Below are 16296 nucleotides of genomic sequence, written 5' to 3' on the forward strand. Positions count from 1 at the left end.
AATTGTCAGTGGTGTGTGGATGGCGTAGTGGCTCGTCTGCTCCTGTGGCCAACACTCCCCGGTGGAGGGTAGATTTATGGGATGTCTCGTGGCCACATAGGCCCAACTGACCGCTTTGCGTTGGACGAGGAGTACTCGTTGCGGCACAAATTTGTAAGCTTCCTGACTTCGCCAGCTCGTTACGCAACAGCACACATATGACAGGCAATTTGTGTTTATTGCGTGGCCATAAAGACCTGTCATATGGCCGAGAAAAACTACTACAGCTGGCAGGCACAGTGGCCAAATCTCTTTGGCCTTCGTTAAAGACACCATTACAGAAGCCGCCCACACATTCGTACTCATACGCAGACTTGGTCACAGTCAGAAGCCGCAAATGCGCCACACGATTCGGTGTGTCATTAAAGGTACATAACGTTTTTCTCCATGAGCACTGATACCCCTTACACGATGGGGTATATACGACAATTTAAATTCAAAGGAAAAATCCTATAGAAAGCCTCATGGTTTTATTTTGTATTTAGATAGGTGAAAATAGGTGAAAAGGGTTTATTTGGTATATATTTGCGGATCTCTAAATCAATAAATCAAATTTAGACAATCTCTACAACATATCTTTATATAGCGCACAGTAATATTTATAGATAAATAGATACATTATAAGTAAAAAATGAAACTAATAGGTCAAAATAATTCTTATCCTTTGAACTCTTTCATTATTAAGAGTTCTGTGCCTGCATTCAGTTGATTAATATGCAATTTCTTCATGGTGGAAACGCCATTAACGCACACACATGCAAAAGAAAACCGCTCACACACACTTGCATTGCTTTTTTTTACGATTCTGGTCGGTTGGCGAGGCTCGAAGTCGAGCGTTTTGGCTTTGTTTGTGGAGCGGAAAAAAACACAGTGGCGAAAACAAAGGGATAATTTAAACTCTGTCATAAACTAGGTTAGCATCACACAGCGCCACCCACTCGACCGCCCACTCAGCCAGCCACACACTCACACACACACACACTTGTCTGGCAGACTTGGCTATAATAACTGTCGGTCGGTTAGGAGTTTTTCTTCATCAGCTTCTGTTGCTGTTGCTCCTCTTTTGCGCTTTATTTCCTTGGCGGGATATACAATCTTTTTTGCTCCTTGTTGCCAGACAATACGCGCATTTATTTCATTCACTTTTTTCCGAGGGCATGTACATATATATGTGGGCGTGCCTCGGTCGGGTCATGCGGCATTATGTGGTGCATTTTTTATGAGTCGCTCTGCCTTTTATCACATGTGCATACACATAAGTACAGCCTCTGCGCTTTTTGTATTCATGGCGATTCGCAGCCGCCACATAAATTGGCCACAGAGTTTAAAATGCCTTTTTTCCTGCCACCGGCGGAAAATGCTAAGTGGAAACTGCCGCTGCAAACAGTTTGCTGAATTATGCTTAAAACGGTATTTGCACGGCGCCACCAACGGGCACTTATTTCTAAAATATTAATTGTGATTTAATTTAATTGAACACAAGTTTTAAGTCCCCAAAACAAATGGAAAACTCAGCCACAACAAATTGTGTTTGTCATTCGCTGGCCGCAATGCATTCGTTTTAGATGTATTGACAGAGTTTTCATTTAGCAATTTGTTTATGGCTTTTTCACTAGCGCTGGTATTTCAATATTTCCAATTTTGCATGTGAAAATCCATGCCAAGGTAGTTGGCATGTAAATTAAAAAAAATATGAAAAATTATTGATAAAAACCCATGTCGAAGGGAGTGCCATACAACAGCGATTAAATTCCGGATTCCCCGGCGAATGCGTGGAATGCCCTTGCAAGCGATTTTTCTGTTTATTTATTTGCATTGATTGAAAAAACACACAAATCGATTATTATTAACGATTTTTTGCCAATACTTTTTTGCGACACATCGAATCGAGGCGATTGTGTTTGGGCAATTCATTTCAATGGGGGCCATGCATAAACATCAATTAAATGCGCCTGTAAATCGGCGGCGTTTGCTTTATGGTAGGTATAAGCCCATATCTTTTACCCATTTAATTAAACGATATTGCAGTGGACCACGCCCCCAATTTTGCCCAGTGTCTGCACTAAATGGTTTTCCACTTTTTCCTGCATTTCCAACGTTTTTCCAGCTTGACTTGACTGACTGCCTTTCATGCCACATCTATTGTTTAACTTTGCCGGCGGGGGTCAGAGGTTAATTGATGATAAATTGAAACATCATCATCATCGCCATCGCCCATCTTGCGGTTCGCGGAGAAGGGAAGAAAAACAGAGGCACGACGGGCACAATGTCATTTAATTAATGAGCAATTGATTAAATCATAAACAAAAACAGCGAGACGCATTCCAAATTGAATGCCCAGCAAATAATGTTATACATTTATCTCGCAGTCATTCTTGATTTTTCCCGGCGACAAGTGCAATGATTTCTGGACATTTGACTCGGCAATTTGTTGGAATTTCCCGCTACGTTGATGTTGCACACGAATTTGTCAGCCCCAGTTGTCCACAGTCGGTGGAATAATGAATGTCTGCACCAATTTCAGCGGTTACCCTGGTATTTTAAGTGCTATTTTTTATAGCTTTTATACCTTTGTCAAAAAGGTAGAACCACAGAGTAGAGGCTTCTTACCACTCTAAAACTAAATAGATTACGAGTTATGTATGGCCTGCTGTCGACATTTATACCTTTTGTCAAACAAATACAAAGTTATTTCATTTCTGAACTGTATTTTTAACATGAAATGCACTTTAGTTAAAGCACAAAAATCGTACACGTTCCCAATTAACTTCAATTTACCGCCCAGCGAAACCCTTGTGAACACCGATTTTGAATCAGATCCAACACATTTCGGGTGTTAACAAATTGAGTTCGGTTTGTGACCCCTGGGCAAACTGGCTATTGTAATTATTCACGCCGCGATTCGCGGTGAAAAAGATGTATTCGCGAATATACATGAGTGTATGTGGAAAATTGGGGGAAAACGCGATGTCAGTGGCACAGTGAAATGCAGGACTCGACGCCACCTGACAGCCACTTTACGTGGAGTGCTTGTCGGATTTTAAAAATAATAACAAAACGAAAACTTATGGCTTACACAAAGAGAGAGAGAGAGAGAGAGTGACACAAAAAAAGACGGCCAAAATCATGCATGCAAAGTGAAGGCGAAACCAGGAAAATGGGCACGTCACGTGGCAGTGGGTGGAAATTCTGGCCAGGATGACAGGACACTTTTGCCAGTGTCAGTTAAATGGAACACCCGATCCACGAGCCACACAACAATGGCCAGCTCCAATGGCTTCTCATCCGACTTCCCGCTGAGAGCTCTAGGCTCTGGACTCCCCAAAACTTAAATGGTGTCAAGGCTGATGAGTTTGTATCGCCACACCACCCACCTACACACACACACACACACACACACCCACTCACGGAAAACGAAATTCTTCAGCACAAGTCAAAGTTCGGATGCCCGGCAAAAGTTGAACAAATTCAATAGATAACAATGAAGTGAAAGCAAGTGAGTTGAGACCGTTTTGTGGCTGCGGATGATGGAGAGAGGCACTGGACGAAATCAGGGGCACTTTAACCCAAAAATCTGTTAATAATTAAGTTTCTATATGGTGCTGGTATATTTATAACTGAATTAATATTGATCACATATATAAGACTTTTAATAAGATTCAAAAAAGGTTGATAAGTATGTTACGAATAATTATTCTGCCTTCTGATCTAAGTACTGGTTATCCTTATAAATTTAATACCTTAAAGATATCAAACAGGAGACACATTTTTTTCCAGTGCATCGCATCTGCCTCCCCGAACTCCATCACAGTCATCACCCTTTTTCACGACCCGTTGACAGCGCAAATATGCAAAGTCAAGTGGCAATTTATCATGCTATGCAGTGAAACCGCCCTCCGGGCAGCGCGAGAATTTAAGGTGGCGGCCCAAACCGCCGCGTGGGGCACTCTGGGGTTAAGTGGCAAACTAAATTGAATCGCCAGCGACGAACGATGCGTGGGCATGTATCTACGCCTACAACTAACAACCCGCGGCCCCAACAAACCCCTCGCCCCACTGAAACTGCACATTGGATTGGGAGTGATTTACATTCTGATTTATACCAGCTCGGTTTTTTGGTAAAAAGAAATAACTGCGAATTTAAAATAAGTTGCTTAAATTCTGCATTCCAATTTGCGCAATTTCTTGAAAGGAACATGTCATTCAATATAAACTTAGGTAATATTAAATAATTAGATAATTGTTATAAATTCACCAGGTCCAGTGTCCACAGTTCGGTTTACGGTTCGCTTTGCATTAAAATCGATGCGACGCTGACCTTTCCCTCAATTAAAAGTGCACACCCACCCGGCGATGGGAGCGCACAGTGGCGGTCGAAAGTAATGGGACACTCTTCCACTGGGGGCGTTGCTGTCGACACTTTACCTCATTAGCAGCATCAGCAGCATCGGCCGCTTGTATAATTAATGATTGCGCCCCCTGCCGCAGGCTTCGTATTGATTTTAATTTGTGGAATTTACTGGCTAAATATGATAAATTCGAGATGCACAGAGGACTCTCCTGCGCGAGATGGGGAGGCAGCACTTAGCAAAGTAATTAACCAGCCCGATTTGGCAATGAGTGCCGCCTGCCAGCTGCCAGCTTGGTCATCCTCAAAGACAGTTGGTCAGATCGAGCCAGTTGGTCACTTGACAATCCGTAACCCAAGCCCATGCAACCCCCAACCGGCAGGCGGAAGTGCCCGAGGCAACCGCAGAACAACTCCACTCCATCCACCGACCTCGGGCGTCTCCGGAAATTCACCCTGCCGTTGACAACCCTCAAGAGATCCGACCAAAGACACTCGTCCCAGTCAGTAAGTGACCGCAGCAACAGAAACAGCAACTGGGGGGCACTGGGAATATGGTGATGTGTCGGTTTCTGGGACGGCGAATGCAACGGAAGGATGCGATGGGCTGCGATGACACTGGCGGCGAAAGGCGGAGTAATATGCGTAATTAAACAAAACCGCAAGTGGGCCAGAGCAACAGCAAAGGATTCAGTTACCAGGGATAAAAGCAACTGCAGCTGCAGTGTATCCACTCGAAAGATGGCCAAAGTGAAGGGTATAAACAAGGCGAAGTTGGGACTCCCTAACTAAGGAATAGCACCTGCCTATTATAAACAAACTTTGCTTGCAAAAATTCAAAGAATATTCATATAAATAATGAAAATCACATTAACCATGATGCCTTCCTCAAATAAATAAATGACACATTACTGCACGACGAGAGGCAACAGCAAATGTTGATACCCTTCGGCGAGAGATGACAGCAGGCTTAAATTAAATATTTGCAAGGACGCAGGACGAAGTGGGCAGAGTGCGGAGTGCAAAAGGACGAAAGAAATCAAAGAGAGTCGAGCAGCGAGGAGCCCAAAAACGCAGCGCCACATAAATGTGGGGCATGCAGATTGAAGTGTCGTCCGGAGACGAGGACCAGGCAAATGGGAAAACGGGAAAATGGTCCCATGGAAAATCAGAGGCATGTGGCAGGCCATGGAAATGCCATTCAAGTGCGACTTAACACCCCCTCAGACAGCTTTTAGGCAGTGGAAATGGATCGGAAGACTAAGACCAAACATCGTTGACTGACAGCGACTTCAAAAAATCCAACGGAAAACAGTGAGAACAGTGCAAAAGGGCTGCCATGCGGCGAGATACTTTCGCAGTATCTTCGAGATACTTCAGCGAAATGTGCAACAATGTGCCAGCATCGATTTTCTATTAGCCACGAGACACTTGAGCCACAAAACTAAATACAGAAGGCAAATATTGATAAATACGTAACGACACGACGACGAGGAAGACGGAAAACCACAACAACCACATTATGAATGCTACTGAAGCTCGTAACTGTCCATCGACCAGCCAAGAACATAATAAACAGCGTTCATGGGTCCGAAAATAAAACGCAGAACGTAACTCGGAAGAGGTCGCCACATCCACATCCTCATTCCCATCCACATCCCCTCCAGAATTCGATGACCACCTCAGCCAATGTCACACTGGAGCAACCAATGGGGTCAAATCGTTTATTATTCAAAATTAAATGCCTAAAAAGGGCGGTGTGCACAAAAAGTTAAGATCATATTGTTGTGATTTGCGATATATTTTATTACATATAATAACTTGAAGTTGATAGTTAAGATGTTTAAGTTGTTTAAAAAACAAAAAAAAACTGCTAAAACTGCTATTACAATTAAAAAAAAAAAATACTTTTGTAAATATTTTCTACCCCTCAATTCCTAGCTTTAGAATCAGGCTAGTTTATGCATTTAGATAACATTTGTTTTCTTTTTCTGCCAGTGTAAGAACCACTCACCTGTTAGGGCTGCCAAATTCAGAATAAATCCAATTAGCCGCATTGCGAGAATCGCAACGAATATGAATTTGAATTTCTGTGGTTACTGCACAAAAAAAACGGTGAATATGCTTGCGACCTGATTACGAGTTCAAAGTGCCAGCGGGGCGAATTATTTCATTTATCTAATATCAAGTTGTGCCGCGAGAATTCACATCAATTGTTTTGACTTAGTTTCGCACAACTCAGTTGGTTTTCCGTGAGCCAAGCTCGGCGATTCGGCGCTTGAGCCGGAGTCCAAATTCCGGACGTCGGATTTCGGAGCCGAGCGCAAAAGGAGAGCTCAGAGAGAAAGCCAGGAGAAAGGCTTTCTCTGGCGACACGAAGTGTTGGTGAACCGACTCGCACGAATTTTACTTTATCACTGAATTTGATTTTTTTTCGCATCTTCGGCAATCGCCGGACACAATGTTGCTGGCAACATTGTCGAAGAGGGGAATTTTCGAGTTCGAAAGTTTCTGATTCGAAGGAAGGGGGAAAAGGCAAAAAAGCTTGAATAAACGGACTAATACAAAATATACAAATCTAATAAATAAGAAAATGTTAAAACTAAACGCTTCTTTCAAATTTTAAAAGCTGTTCGACACAGTGCCATAAATATTCCATAACATAATTTATAGCAGTTTAAGTTCAACTGAGGCTTTTGGCATTGTGCTATACAGCAATGTTATTTAACATTTTATCGCAAGAACGAAACTTGGTGTTATATTAGACTGTTATTTTTCAGAATAAATTTTGTAATAAAAATAAAGAATATTTAAACATTTATGATATGGAATCTTAATTTTGAGGGAAAACTTACAACACATTGTTGATTAGCCAGATTTATGAAAACTTGAAAAAAATTTATATGTAAGAAAGTAATTTTTTGTACTGCAGTATTTTGTGGTATTTTTCATAGACCCTGTTCATGGTATGGTATTAATCAGCTGTGTGCTCACAAATGCGTTTCAGCTGCTCACCGAAATCCAATGTTTCGATTTTGCAAAATGCCGGGAAGAAAGTAAATAAATATAATTTCTTCAAATATAATGTAAATATAATGTAAATTTATACAAAGGGCACGAAGAAAGTTGATCAAGAAGCAGCAGAGGAAGCGGCGTCGTCAAAAACATGCCAAAGAACGTGATAAACTGGCTGTGGAGGCGGAGAACCAAAGACTTATGCAGCCGGAGTACCAGAAATGGTTGCAGGAACAGGAGGAAATGCAAGAATTCCAACGACTGGCCGACGAACGGGAGCGCCAGTTGGCGGAGGAGTCCTGGCTGCGACGCGAAGCCACAGCGCAGCGACAATTCCAAATGGACGAGGCGAAGAAGCGCCAGGAGCAGGAGGAAGTGGAGCGTTTGCAGCTGGAACAGGCAAAAGAGCGGGCGGAACGGGAGGAGAAACAGCGGAGGCAGCGCGAGGTGGAGGCACGAAAAGCCGCTGAGGCTGCCGCCAAATTCGATGCCATGATGGAGAGCATGGATGAGTATCTGAAGAACCCGCGTATCGAGAAGCCTCCCAGTCACCTCCTGCGTGTGATGGAAACGCATCCGGAGGAACGAGCCTGCGAGTTCTTCAGCCGCACCAACTGTTGCCGCTACGGTCACGCCTGCACCTTCAACCACCGCCGTCCGATGCTGGGAAGGATCCTCCTCATCCGGCACTTCTTCAACCATTCCATGCTGCAGAAGCGATGGACGCACAAGGAGTACGACTCGGCGGAGGAACACCTGGAATTGACCGAGCAGGATCTGCGCCACGACTACGATGAGTTCTTCAACGATGCCGTCGAGGAACTCAGAAAGTTTGGCACCATTGTCAACTTCCGCACGGTGCGCAATACGCTGGAACACCTCAGGGGTCACGTCTTTGTGGAGTACACAAACGAACGGTTTGTCTGAGAGTATTAATTATCATTATTATTTAATTAATATGACATTGTTCATATGCAAGCAAATGCAGCCTATTTCCCAGCATTTTCATGTAAAAGTAAATTCATATAAAACACAGTTTTAATTTTTACCTGTTCTCTCAGCAAATTATATATATATATTGTAATGTCTAAAGAGGTCATAAACTAATTATTACAAAGCGTACCTTATAATTTCAGATCCGCACTTCGCGCCTTTACCAATCTCCAAGGTCGCTACTACGCCTCCAAGCGACTGAACGTGGAGTTCTCCAACCTGAGGACGTGGCGCGGCGCAGTGTGCGGTACGTGAACTGCATGCCAAGAAGAAGTCGTATCCTTTAACAAGCCAAAACTCAAACTAAACCCATTCATATATTTTAATACCATTTTCTTTAACACAATATGTGACTTCTTAAAGGTTTGTCCTTAACACGTAAATGTCCCAAAGGTAACGGCTGCGGCTATCTGCACCTGTTTGGCAATCCGAACAACCTGTACAACACGGAACTGGAGTACACCAGCGGTCCACGTAGTGAGCGACGCTCTAGCCAAACTCCAACGGCCAAGACACCCAGGTGGATTAAAATATTATATTAGTTCATATTCCGGCAACCTATTTTAATAATTTCCTCGTCTCTTCAGTTGGGATGAGCACAGCGAGCACGGCAGGAACTGGCGCTGGTCGGCAAGTCCCGAGGTGGAACTGGAAAACTCCAAGGACTTGGGCAACAGAGGTCAGGATCTTAAAAACACCCGACAGTGGGATCGTCATTCCAGGTCAAGAAGTGACCGGAGGTCCGTGCGCTCTAAAAGAGAGCACAGCTCCTCGGGATCTTCACATGAGGAGCGCAGATCAAAGAGGCATCATCAGCACAGGAGCAACTCCACAACACCCGATCATCAGCACAACCATCGCCAATAAAAACGAAAGTATTAATTCAAGTTTTTTTATGGGATCTTTACAAAATTTTATTCAATCTCTTTGTGGACAAAACATGAGTGTCTCAAACAAAATACTAAAGAGATTCCGAATTTCTTGCTTGAATGACAGACAGAGGGTCAGAGAGAAACACTTGCAATTTAGGATTGTCTATAAATATTTAAGGTGCGATCTGAAAACGACTCAATTGTTTACAACGGAATGGAATTCTACGCGTAAAATTGGCAGTTTCGAAGGTAGGAGAAAGGGAAAGTGAGACTAAGTGCTGGGTGCTAAGGTGTGGATGACAGCAGTATTTTGGAGGTGGTAGGTGGGTGGTGGTGTTTGTAGGATCGGAAATTGTAAATTCTAAAGTCTATTTGTCTTGCTTTCTTCCGTTTTCGTCGTACACATACAAACAAAAATTATACAAAAACTCGTTTAAGGAATATTATAATAAGTAGCTTTAAAATTAGGCAAACAGCGAACGCCCAGCGAGCCGCCCTATAGACGGATTCCGGGATTCGTGGCCGCCACATAGCGCAGCAGCTCCTCGTTGTCCTCGCAGATGACGGGCTTCTCGTGGTAGCAGGCGACGTCGTGCCAGGCGATGCCATCGTTGTACACGTTGTTCAGCACGGACAGGCACTGCTCCTTGGTCTGGTTGATGTCGTACTCGGCGTTGTCCGGCTGCGGGCGCTTCTTGTGGCCAGTCTGCGACCAAGGGTTGTAGCCCCAGCCCTGTGGGATGCGGTTGGTGGCCTGGATCTTCTCGCGGGTTGCGGACCAGAACCATCCATAGACGGTTTTGGGCTCCAGATCCGGACGGTTCTCGCAGCCAGCAAAGTCACAGATACGTCCGGCCGTCCAGATGTACGGCACATCGTTCTGCTGGATCACGCGGAAGATCAGGTTGTTCTTCTCCTGGGTCTCCAGGGCGACCAGATCCATGCAGTACTCGCGGCACAGATTGCGGCCATCCAACCAATCGACCTTCTTGTTGGCCAGCGCGGGCACGTGGGTGGTTAGGAACATGTTTTTGCCGCGGTAGGAGAACTCCTTGGGACCTGCGGGTCAGCAAGAAGAAGTCGGTTAGCGGAAAGTGTTTTCGTGCTTGCACTGGGAAAATAGTAGGGGTATGTAATGGCTTTTCAAAAAATATACAAAATTATTGAACTATTGAATAATAGGAGCACTTTAAACTTTAAGATTCAAACTTAGTTGCATTTTTCGTTTGCTTCCGAATTTCCTAATTTTTTGCCGTGTGGGTGTGGCATGTAGCAACCGGTTTTCCGCGCCGCTGCAGCCTCATCTTCCATCTCCATCTGGAGTCGGAGTGCAATGTCTCGCAGCCTGCCCCATCATGGGCAAACGAAACCGAAAGCGAGTAGCGCCGAAAATCGAGAGATACTATATACCAATGGTGGATGCCAGTGGCTGAAGCTGCCCCGGGCCTTACACAACTTCCCCGGTGGCGGCGTGTTACGCAATCCGCGCAATTTATGCAGCATGCTTCTTTTTGCGACTCCCGCCGCCGCCGCTTTCCTTTTGTCTTGGGTGTCAAAAGGTTTTCAGCTGCCCCGCGTATATATTTACTTTTTAGCTTATTTTTTCGAGGAAACAATGGGATCCCCCGCCTGACAACTCCATCCTCGAACTTGTTTCGCCTGAGCGAGCTGCCAGCTACCAGCTACCAACTACCAACTGCCAGCTATCATTTGATTAGCTGCCTCTTTGGAAGTCTTCGCAATGTGCGATATGTCCGCCCCTCGGACGCGCCCCGAAAAAACTGAAGAAAAAGATACCCGCCTGTTGCCACAGTTGGCACGCGTCATTAGTCCCGCTTTAGGCCACTTTTGCAACTGCCCCCCTGCCACGCCCCCTCTGCTGGCGGGCAACGCTACGCGTCAAATCAGCTTAAGTCCAACACATAATGGCCTTATTGGCCATTGTTTGCACATTATTATTTATTTTGCTGCCGCTCCGGCTGCCACTTGCCATTTCCTCACATTTCTGGCCCTTTTGTGCGCGGGTCAAGGCGAGATAATGTGGCTAAAACTCATCTTGACTGAGTGTATATATGTGTATTTTCCTAGCCCGAAACTTGCGTAATAATCCGGGTGTCGATGCCGTTTTTTTTCGATTGGCATCTTTCAACAGTGGGTTAGAAAAACCGAAACGTTTTCGAATCTTAATTATCGGGCGAATACACGCCTGAGAGAGTTGTCTACAAAAAGGTAATTAAGTGGAATTGTTAATCAGGTGATTTAACTATTGGAAGGCAGACCTAAAAACCTGCGCTTGTATAACTGGAATTCTCTAAGAGATGAAAGATCTAAGTCGCTGCCAACGGCACTGGCTTCAAAAAACTGGATATGCAACTCCGGTGACGCCCCAAAATTAAGTTGCATGTTTAACGGCTTTGGCTAAGTCTCAATGTGTGCGTGTGTGTGTTAGCCATAAGTTGGTGTGTGCGCCGGTGTGAGTTAGGGCTTGTCTAATTAGCAATAACTGCAAAGTGTTCATTAGTGTACCGGATATGCAGCGATGATGCTATTGTTCAGGCGTCTCGCCCGTTTTAGCCCGATCTCTAAGCCCTGATGCAATGGTAAGTAATCTCAGGCGATGACTGGCAGCGACAATCATTCGTAGAATAAATGAGGAAAACCCGCTTCAACTGAACTACTTGCTTGTTAAGCCCCTCGGATTTGAGCAATTATCAGCTTTGAAGCGCAGAGGAAATCAATTAATTTGTTGTCCATAAGTGGCGGAAAACTACATTTACCCATTTAATATTTTAAATTAAAAGAAAAATATAATATAAGCTACATACATTCTGCCTATCAAATGGAATTTGTTTACGAAAAAGGCGGGCAAAGAAAGTGAATCTATAGGCCGCCATAAAGCTGGCACACACGTCGACGACCTTCAGCAAAAACAAAAAAAAAACCCTCGGCATTTGTGGTTACACCCACAGCCACACGTCGCATTGCCAAACAATTTCAAGTGCAAACTTGGCAATCAAAGCCGCTTAATATTCTCGCCGCGTTCGTCACTTTTACTTTTCGCCATTGTGGGATTGGGCATGGGTATGGGTGCAATGGAGTTTGATGATGGGCCATAGCCCGGTATACTTACGGCTAGCGCACTTGGCGGGCACGGGCAGTGAGAGGAAGCGACCCGGCTTGGTCGCTGTGGTCGTGGTGGTTCTGGCCGCATGGCTGCAGGCCAGCACCACGCAGAAAGTCGCTATTGCCAGGGTGACTTTCATCTGGAAGGCGAGGAGAGAGAAAAAGTTGGGAAAACATTAGACAAATTATTGGTAAGACAAAGTGCCAGGCCATATGCGATTTGGCAAGTAACTGGTACGGGTACACGGCGACAGATATAGATATGCAAATTGTTAACACGTTGTCATTAACATAAATTTGTACACGATTATCGAGCGATAACGATGCCGCGCCCTTTTGTTCGCCACCTCTGCCCATGTTGCGTATACGCAATTTCGTATAAATTTCCAGCTCGCTGGTCAATACGATCCGCAGCGATCCGAAGATGTAAGCTGCTGGTCGAGATCGCTTTTTATGTCAAGGATGCGCAACCGGTTGCCCCCGGCGGCCACTGACACAGTGCCACAGTGACTACCAAACGCCATCGACCGCCGACCGCCGACCATCGACGATCGACGACACTTGAGACTTTATTATTTTCATTTTCATTTTCATTTTTATTGTGGCGCAGCGCGGCGGCAACGTGATCAGCATCAATATCGGCGTCAGCACATCACATTATTCATAAATAAAAATGTATTTAGCATCTGCAACGGCGGCCAGCATGCTGATTACACAAGCAGCAGCGGGGCTGACCTTAACTGGTTTTATTGACTTTTTATTTTCTATCTTTCCGATTTTATTTAGTTTTTTCTTTGAGACGCTGCGTGTCTTCGGCTAGAACCTTCCACGTCGGCTAGCATTTCAATTGGTTGTAGAGCCCGTTTTCGAGTCGTTTCTTCCTCCTTATGCTAATGCAATTCGCAACGGATCGGTTAGACCGGCGGCTCAATGTCCGCGCGCAGCTGGAAATTGTTGCATATTAATTGGATTTGATCTGGGCGGCGATTGCGTGTCTGTGTGGCTTAACGCCAGTGTTTATTTGATCGCCAGCTGTCCGCTGATTTGGCAACTATAAATCATTAACGACGGACCAGCGCTTATCAGCGGTCAGCGCCTAATTTGGTAACAATACATAATGAAAATTGGATTTCGTATTGATTTCATCTTCGACAGCGACATTTCCAAAGTGAAGAGTTTGTTGGGAAATATGTGTGTATGTCAGTTATTGTGGCTCCTTTTTGGTGTTTATTTTTTTACTCATTTGTTTGTTCATTTGTTGCGTTTTGTAACTTGTCCATCAGCGCTTTGTCCATTTCTTGTTTCATGCATGTTAATCAATCAGCCGACGAGCTGATGAGGCATTTAATTATACTCCTACAGAGAGCTCAGTGCCCTTTAATGCCAGTGGGCAAATTACAGGCCAAGTGGGCTTTGTGCATTATCGAGTGTTTCTCTTTTCGGGTTTTTCTCCAAAGGGGTTATGGGTGATGGAAATTTTATGTGCAACATTGCGCAAACTATATGTTCGGTGGAAATATTTTCAACTAATAATTTTGTCTTTAATTTTATAGCTCAAATTGTCCGTCATGTAAAGTTATGGTACAAAAGACTTAGGCAACGAACTTTTTCAAAGTGGCCAACAAAAGACTTTATCAATAGAGGTTCTTAAACGAATGACTTAGACAGCAAACCTTTCTAAGTTCTCAAGCGAAAGACTTGGGAAGCGAACTTTTTCAGTCACACGAAAGACTTGGGCAACGAACTCGTTTCCCACTTAGCCTCCACTAGCTTTAGTTCTCATTCATTCAGGTCTTGCCAGTTCTGAGCGGAATTTTTTTTTTAAATATTTTTCCGTTGGATTTCGAATGTTTCAGGTTTCCATATCCTTGAACTGCGCACAGCACTCAATTTTTTCTACAATTTATGATTGTTTTTATGTTTTTTTGAACACAATATGAGTTTGCACTTTGGTTAGTCCTTCGATTGTCCGCACACACACATATCGCATATGGCATAGTAATAGAGCACACTTTATATCCTTGGACGCGGAGCGCTGCTGCTTACCTTTGCTTGCTATTTGGAATAACACTGCACAGCACGGTTTCTATACTGTAGTCGCCGAATTGTCCAAGCAGACAACCAGACGAGACCAGACGCAAACGAAAACAAAAGTCAATTGGCAGCAGCAAACTGTTTTATAGTCGAAGCCGCGCTGGCTGCCCACCAACAACATCTCGTGCAGCTTTGAAAAAGCTGCGACTGCGACGCCAGCGGCGACGGCGACGCTGACCGCAGCTGCTGCTGCAGCGAAGCTTTGGCAGCAGCGAAGGCATATAGACATATAGCCATACAGCCATATAGCCATATAGCAGCAAAGCAAAAACCAAAAACAACGAGATGAGCTGCTCAGAACATCTTTAGACAACAACGACAACTTTTGTCTATAAATATTTATGTTCTTTTTTTCAGTCTTTTTCCCGCTCGCATCTTATTTATTTAGTTTTTATTTAAAGCATCTTCTCGATCTATTGTTCGGTCTAAAACTGTAGTTTGATAATTTTATAGCCGCACAGATCCATTAAGTAGTTGTTGCTCGAGTGTCAGGCACTGGAAACTTGAGCTCGACGTAGACAGAGATTTGGTCCGTGTTGTGTGTTTGGGTTTTGTTTCGAAATGTATTTATGCAAACACTCTTGGAACCGCCACGCTGGCATCCATCTCCGTGGCCAGCTCCATATATCACCATTTGATGGAGTGTTTGTCTTCTTTTTTAGGCCTTGATCTTGAAAAGCCTTTCGAAATGCCATTTAAGATCGCCGATGATTTTGGCTTCCGCGCTCGGCCCCACGCACGCGTTTGCAAAAATGAGATACAAAAGCGGTTCGATGGGTTTCTTTCGGCATTTACAAACTCTGATTCGATTTCTGTGCTTTAATTGCCATGTGAATGAACTGGCGGGGAAAGGATCGTCTGCTGGCCAAAAATGGAATAAAATATATAGCTCCGGAGTGCTTGGCGGTGCCAGCCGGATCTGAGATTGTTCTTAAAAAGCTTTATGTTTGCTTTTTATTTTCGCTCATAAATATGCAAATTGATCTCTTGATTATGTAATTTATTTAGTGTGATTTTGAGAGTGAATCCCCCGCACCGCTCCGCGCCGACCCATCATTTCTATGACAAATCAAATCTGTTGCAATGCTTCAGTAAACATTTGAAGTTGGGGGGCAGGTTCAAGTCGCTAATCCTGTTTAATTGTCATCATCAACTTGACATTTTGACTGGATTTGAACTCGTGACTCTTGAATAGCGCCAATGTTCACCTGCCCGCTCTTTTGACTCTTCCATTTTTTTTTTGTATCTTAAGATATGTTTTTTTTTTGTTTGTCACATTTCGGTTGGCCGCTAATTGACCATGAAGATGCGTTTGTTTGGGTGGCACTTTTGTTTGTCATTTAGAGCTGTCTTTAATAGCGAGCTAATTTTGAAAGCGGATTCGGATTCACAAAAGGCGTGGCCGAGCTCCAATTCCCGCCTCTGTGGGTCTTCCCCCCCAATTCCCCATCTCTTGCATATTTTAATTAGCCTTATTAATAGAGCCGCAGTCACTTGCCTTGGGGCGCCATGTGCCAAAGGTTTGGACCCGAAGAGCCGTGAATTGTGTTGGCCCAACACATTAACAGCATCAAATTAATTACACATTTAGCTGGCGAGTGCTAAGTTCATATTGCAAAAAAAAAATGTAAAAAGTACGCGACCGATTGGGAAACTTTAAGTCACGAAGGTTGCCAGCGGAGATCAAGGATGTGCTGGTTAAGGAAGTGCAGAGGGCATTTCCACGGAACTGCCTCTATAACAGGTAAAACGTTGAGTCACACGGACTCGGACTTGAGATGCTGTTTAATTAGTTTTATGACTGTCTAAAAC

The 16296-nt window shown here is 44.2% G+C and overlaps 3 protein-coding genes across 4 annotated transcripts in view; 1 reads left to right on the plus strand and 2 right to left on the minus strand.

Annotated features, from left to right (window-relative positions):
• Positions 1–6444, minus strand: part of LOC6613375 (neural cell adhesion molecule 1-A) — a 58441-nt gene extending 51997 nt beyond the window's left edge. Inside the window, exon 1 of the mRNA XM_002037813.2 lies at positions 6402–6444. Coding sequence (XP_002037849.1) covers positions 6402–6444 — 43 coding nt within the window. The remainder of the gene's footprint in view (positions 1–6401) is intronic.
• A 908-nt stretch (positions 6445–7352) lies between these two features.
• Positions 7353–9390, plus strand: LOC6613376 (U2 small nuclear ribonucleoprotein auxiliary factor 35 kDa subunit-related protein 2). 2 transcript variants are annotated; one of them, XM_032714133.1, is made up of 5 exons: positions 7353–7443; positions 7501–8319; positions 8539–8642; positions 8759–8915; positions 8983–9390. In XM_032714133.1, exons 1-5 carry the CDS (start codon positions 7412–7414, stop codon positions 9260–9262), a joined length of 1392 nt encoding a protein of 463 aa, XP_032570024.1. In that variant the 5' UTR covers positions 7353–7411; the 3' UTR covers positions 9263–9390. The 2 variants fall into 2 exon arrangements, with proteins under 2 accessions (XP_032570024.1, XP_032570025.1); XM_032714134.1 differs by lacking the exon at positions 8983–9390 and having other exon boundaries at positions 8539–8671; positions 8789–8881.
• LOC6613377 lies at positions 9278–14544 on the minus strand. The gene is made up of 3 exons (XM_002037815.2): positions 14437–14544; positions 12398–12530; positions 9278–10326 (listed from the first exon to the last, which is right to left on the minus strand). Exons 2-3 carry the CDS (start codon positions 12528–12530, stop codon positions 9764–9766), a joined length of 696 nt encoding a protein of 231 aa, XP_002037851.1. The 5' UTR covers positions 14437–14544; the 3' UTR covers positions 9278–9763.
• Between the last annotated feature and the right edge of the window lie 1752 nt (positions 14545–16296).

Source organism: Drosophila sechellia, chromosome 2L (genome assembly GCF_004382195.2).
Source record: "Drosophila sechellia strain sech25 chromosome 2L, ASM438219v1, whole genome shotgun sequence".
Taxonomy (NCBI): domain Eukaryota; kingdom Metazoa; phylum Arthropoda; class Insecta; order Diptera; family Drosophilidae; genus Drosophila; species Drosophila sechellia.

Bases quoted from the DNA above. Each gene is read 5' to 3' on its own strand.
- LOC6613377 (XM_002037815.2), bottom strand. From the start codon at position 12,530: ATGAAAGTCACCCTGGCAATAGCGACTTTCTGCGTGGTGCTGGCCTGC. The intron at 10,327-12,397 runs GTAAGTATACCG...GCTGACCCGCAG, and splicing joins GCCCGCCAAGTGCGCTAGCC to GTCCCAAGGAGTTCTCCTAC.
- LOC6613376 (XM_032714133.1), top strand. From the start codon at position 7,412: ATGTTTCGATTTTGCAAAATGCCGGGAAGAAA. The intron at 7,444-7,500 runs GTAAATAAATAT...ATTTATACAAAG, and splicing joins TGCAAAATGCCGGGAAGAAA to GGCACGAAGAAAGTTGATCA. The intron at 8,320-8,538 runs GTTTGTCTGAGA...TTATAATTTCAG, and splicing joins GTGGAGTACACAAACGAACG to ATCCGCACTTCGCGCCTTTA.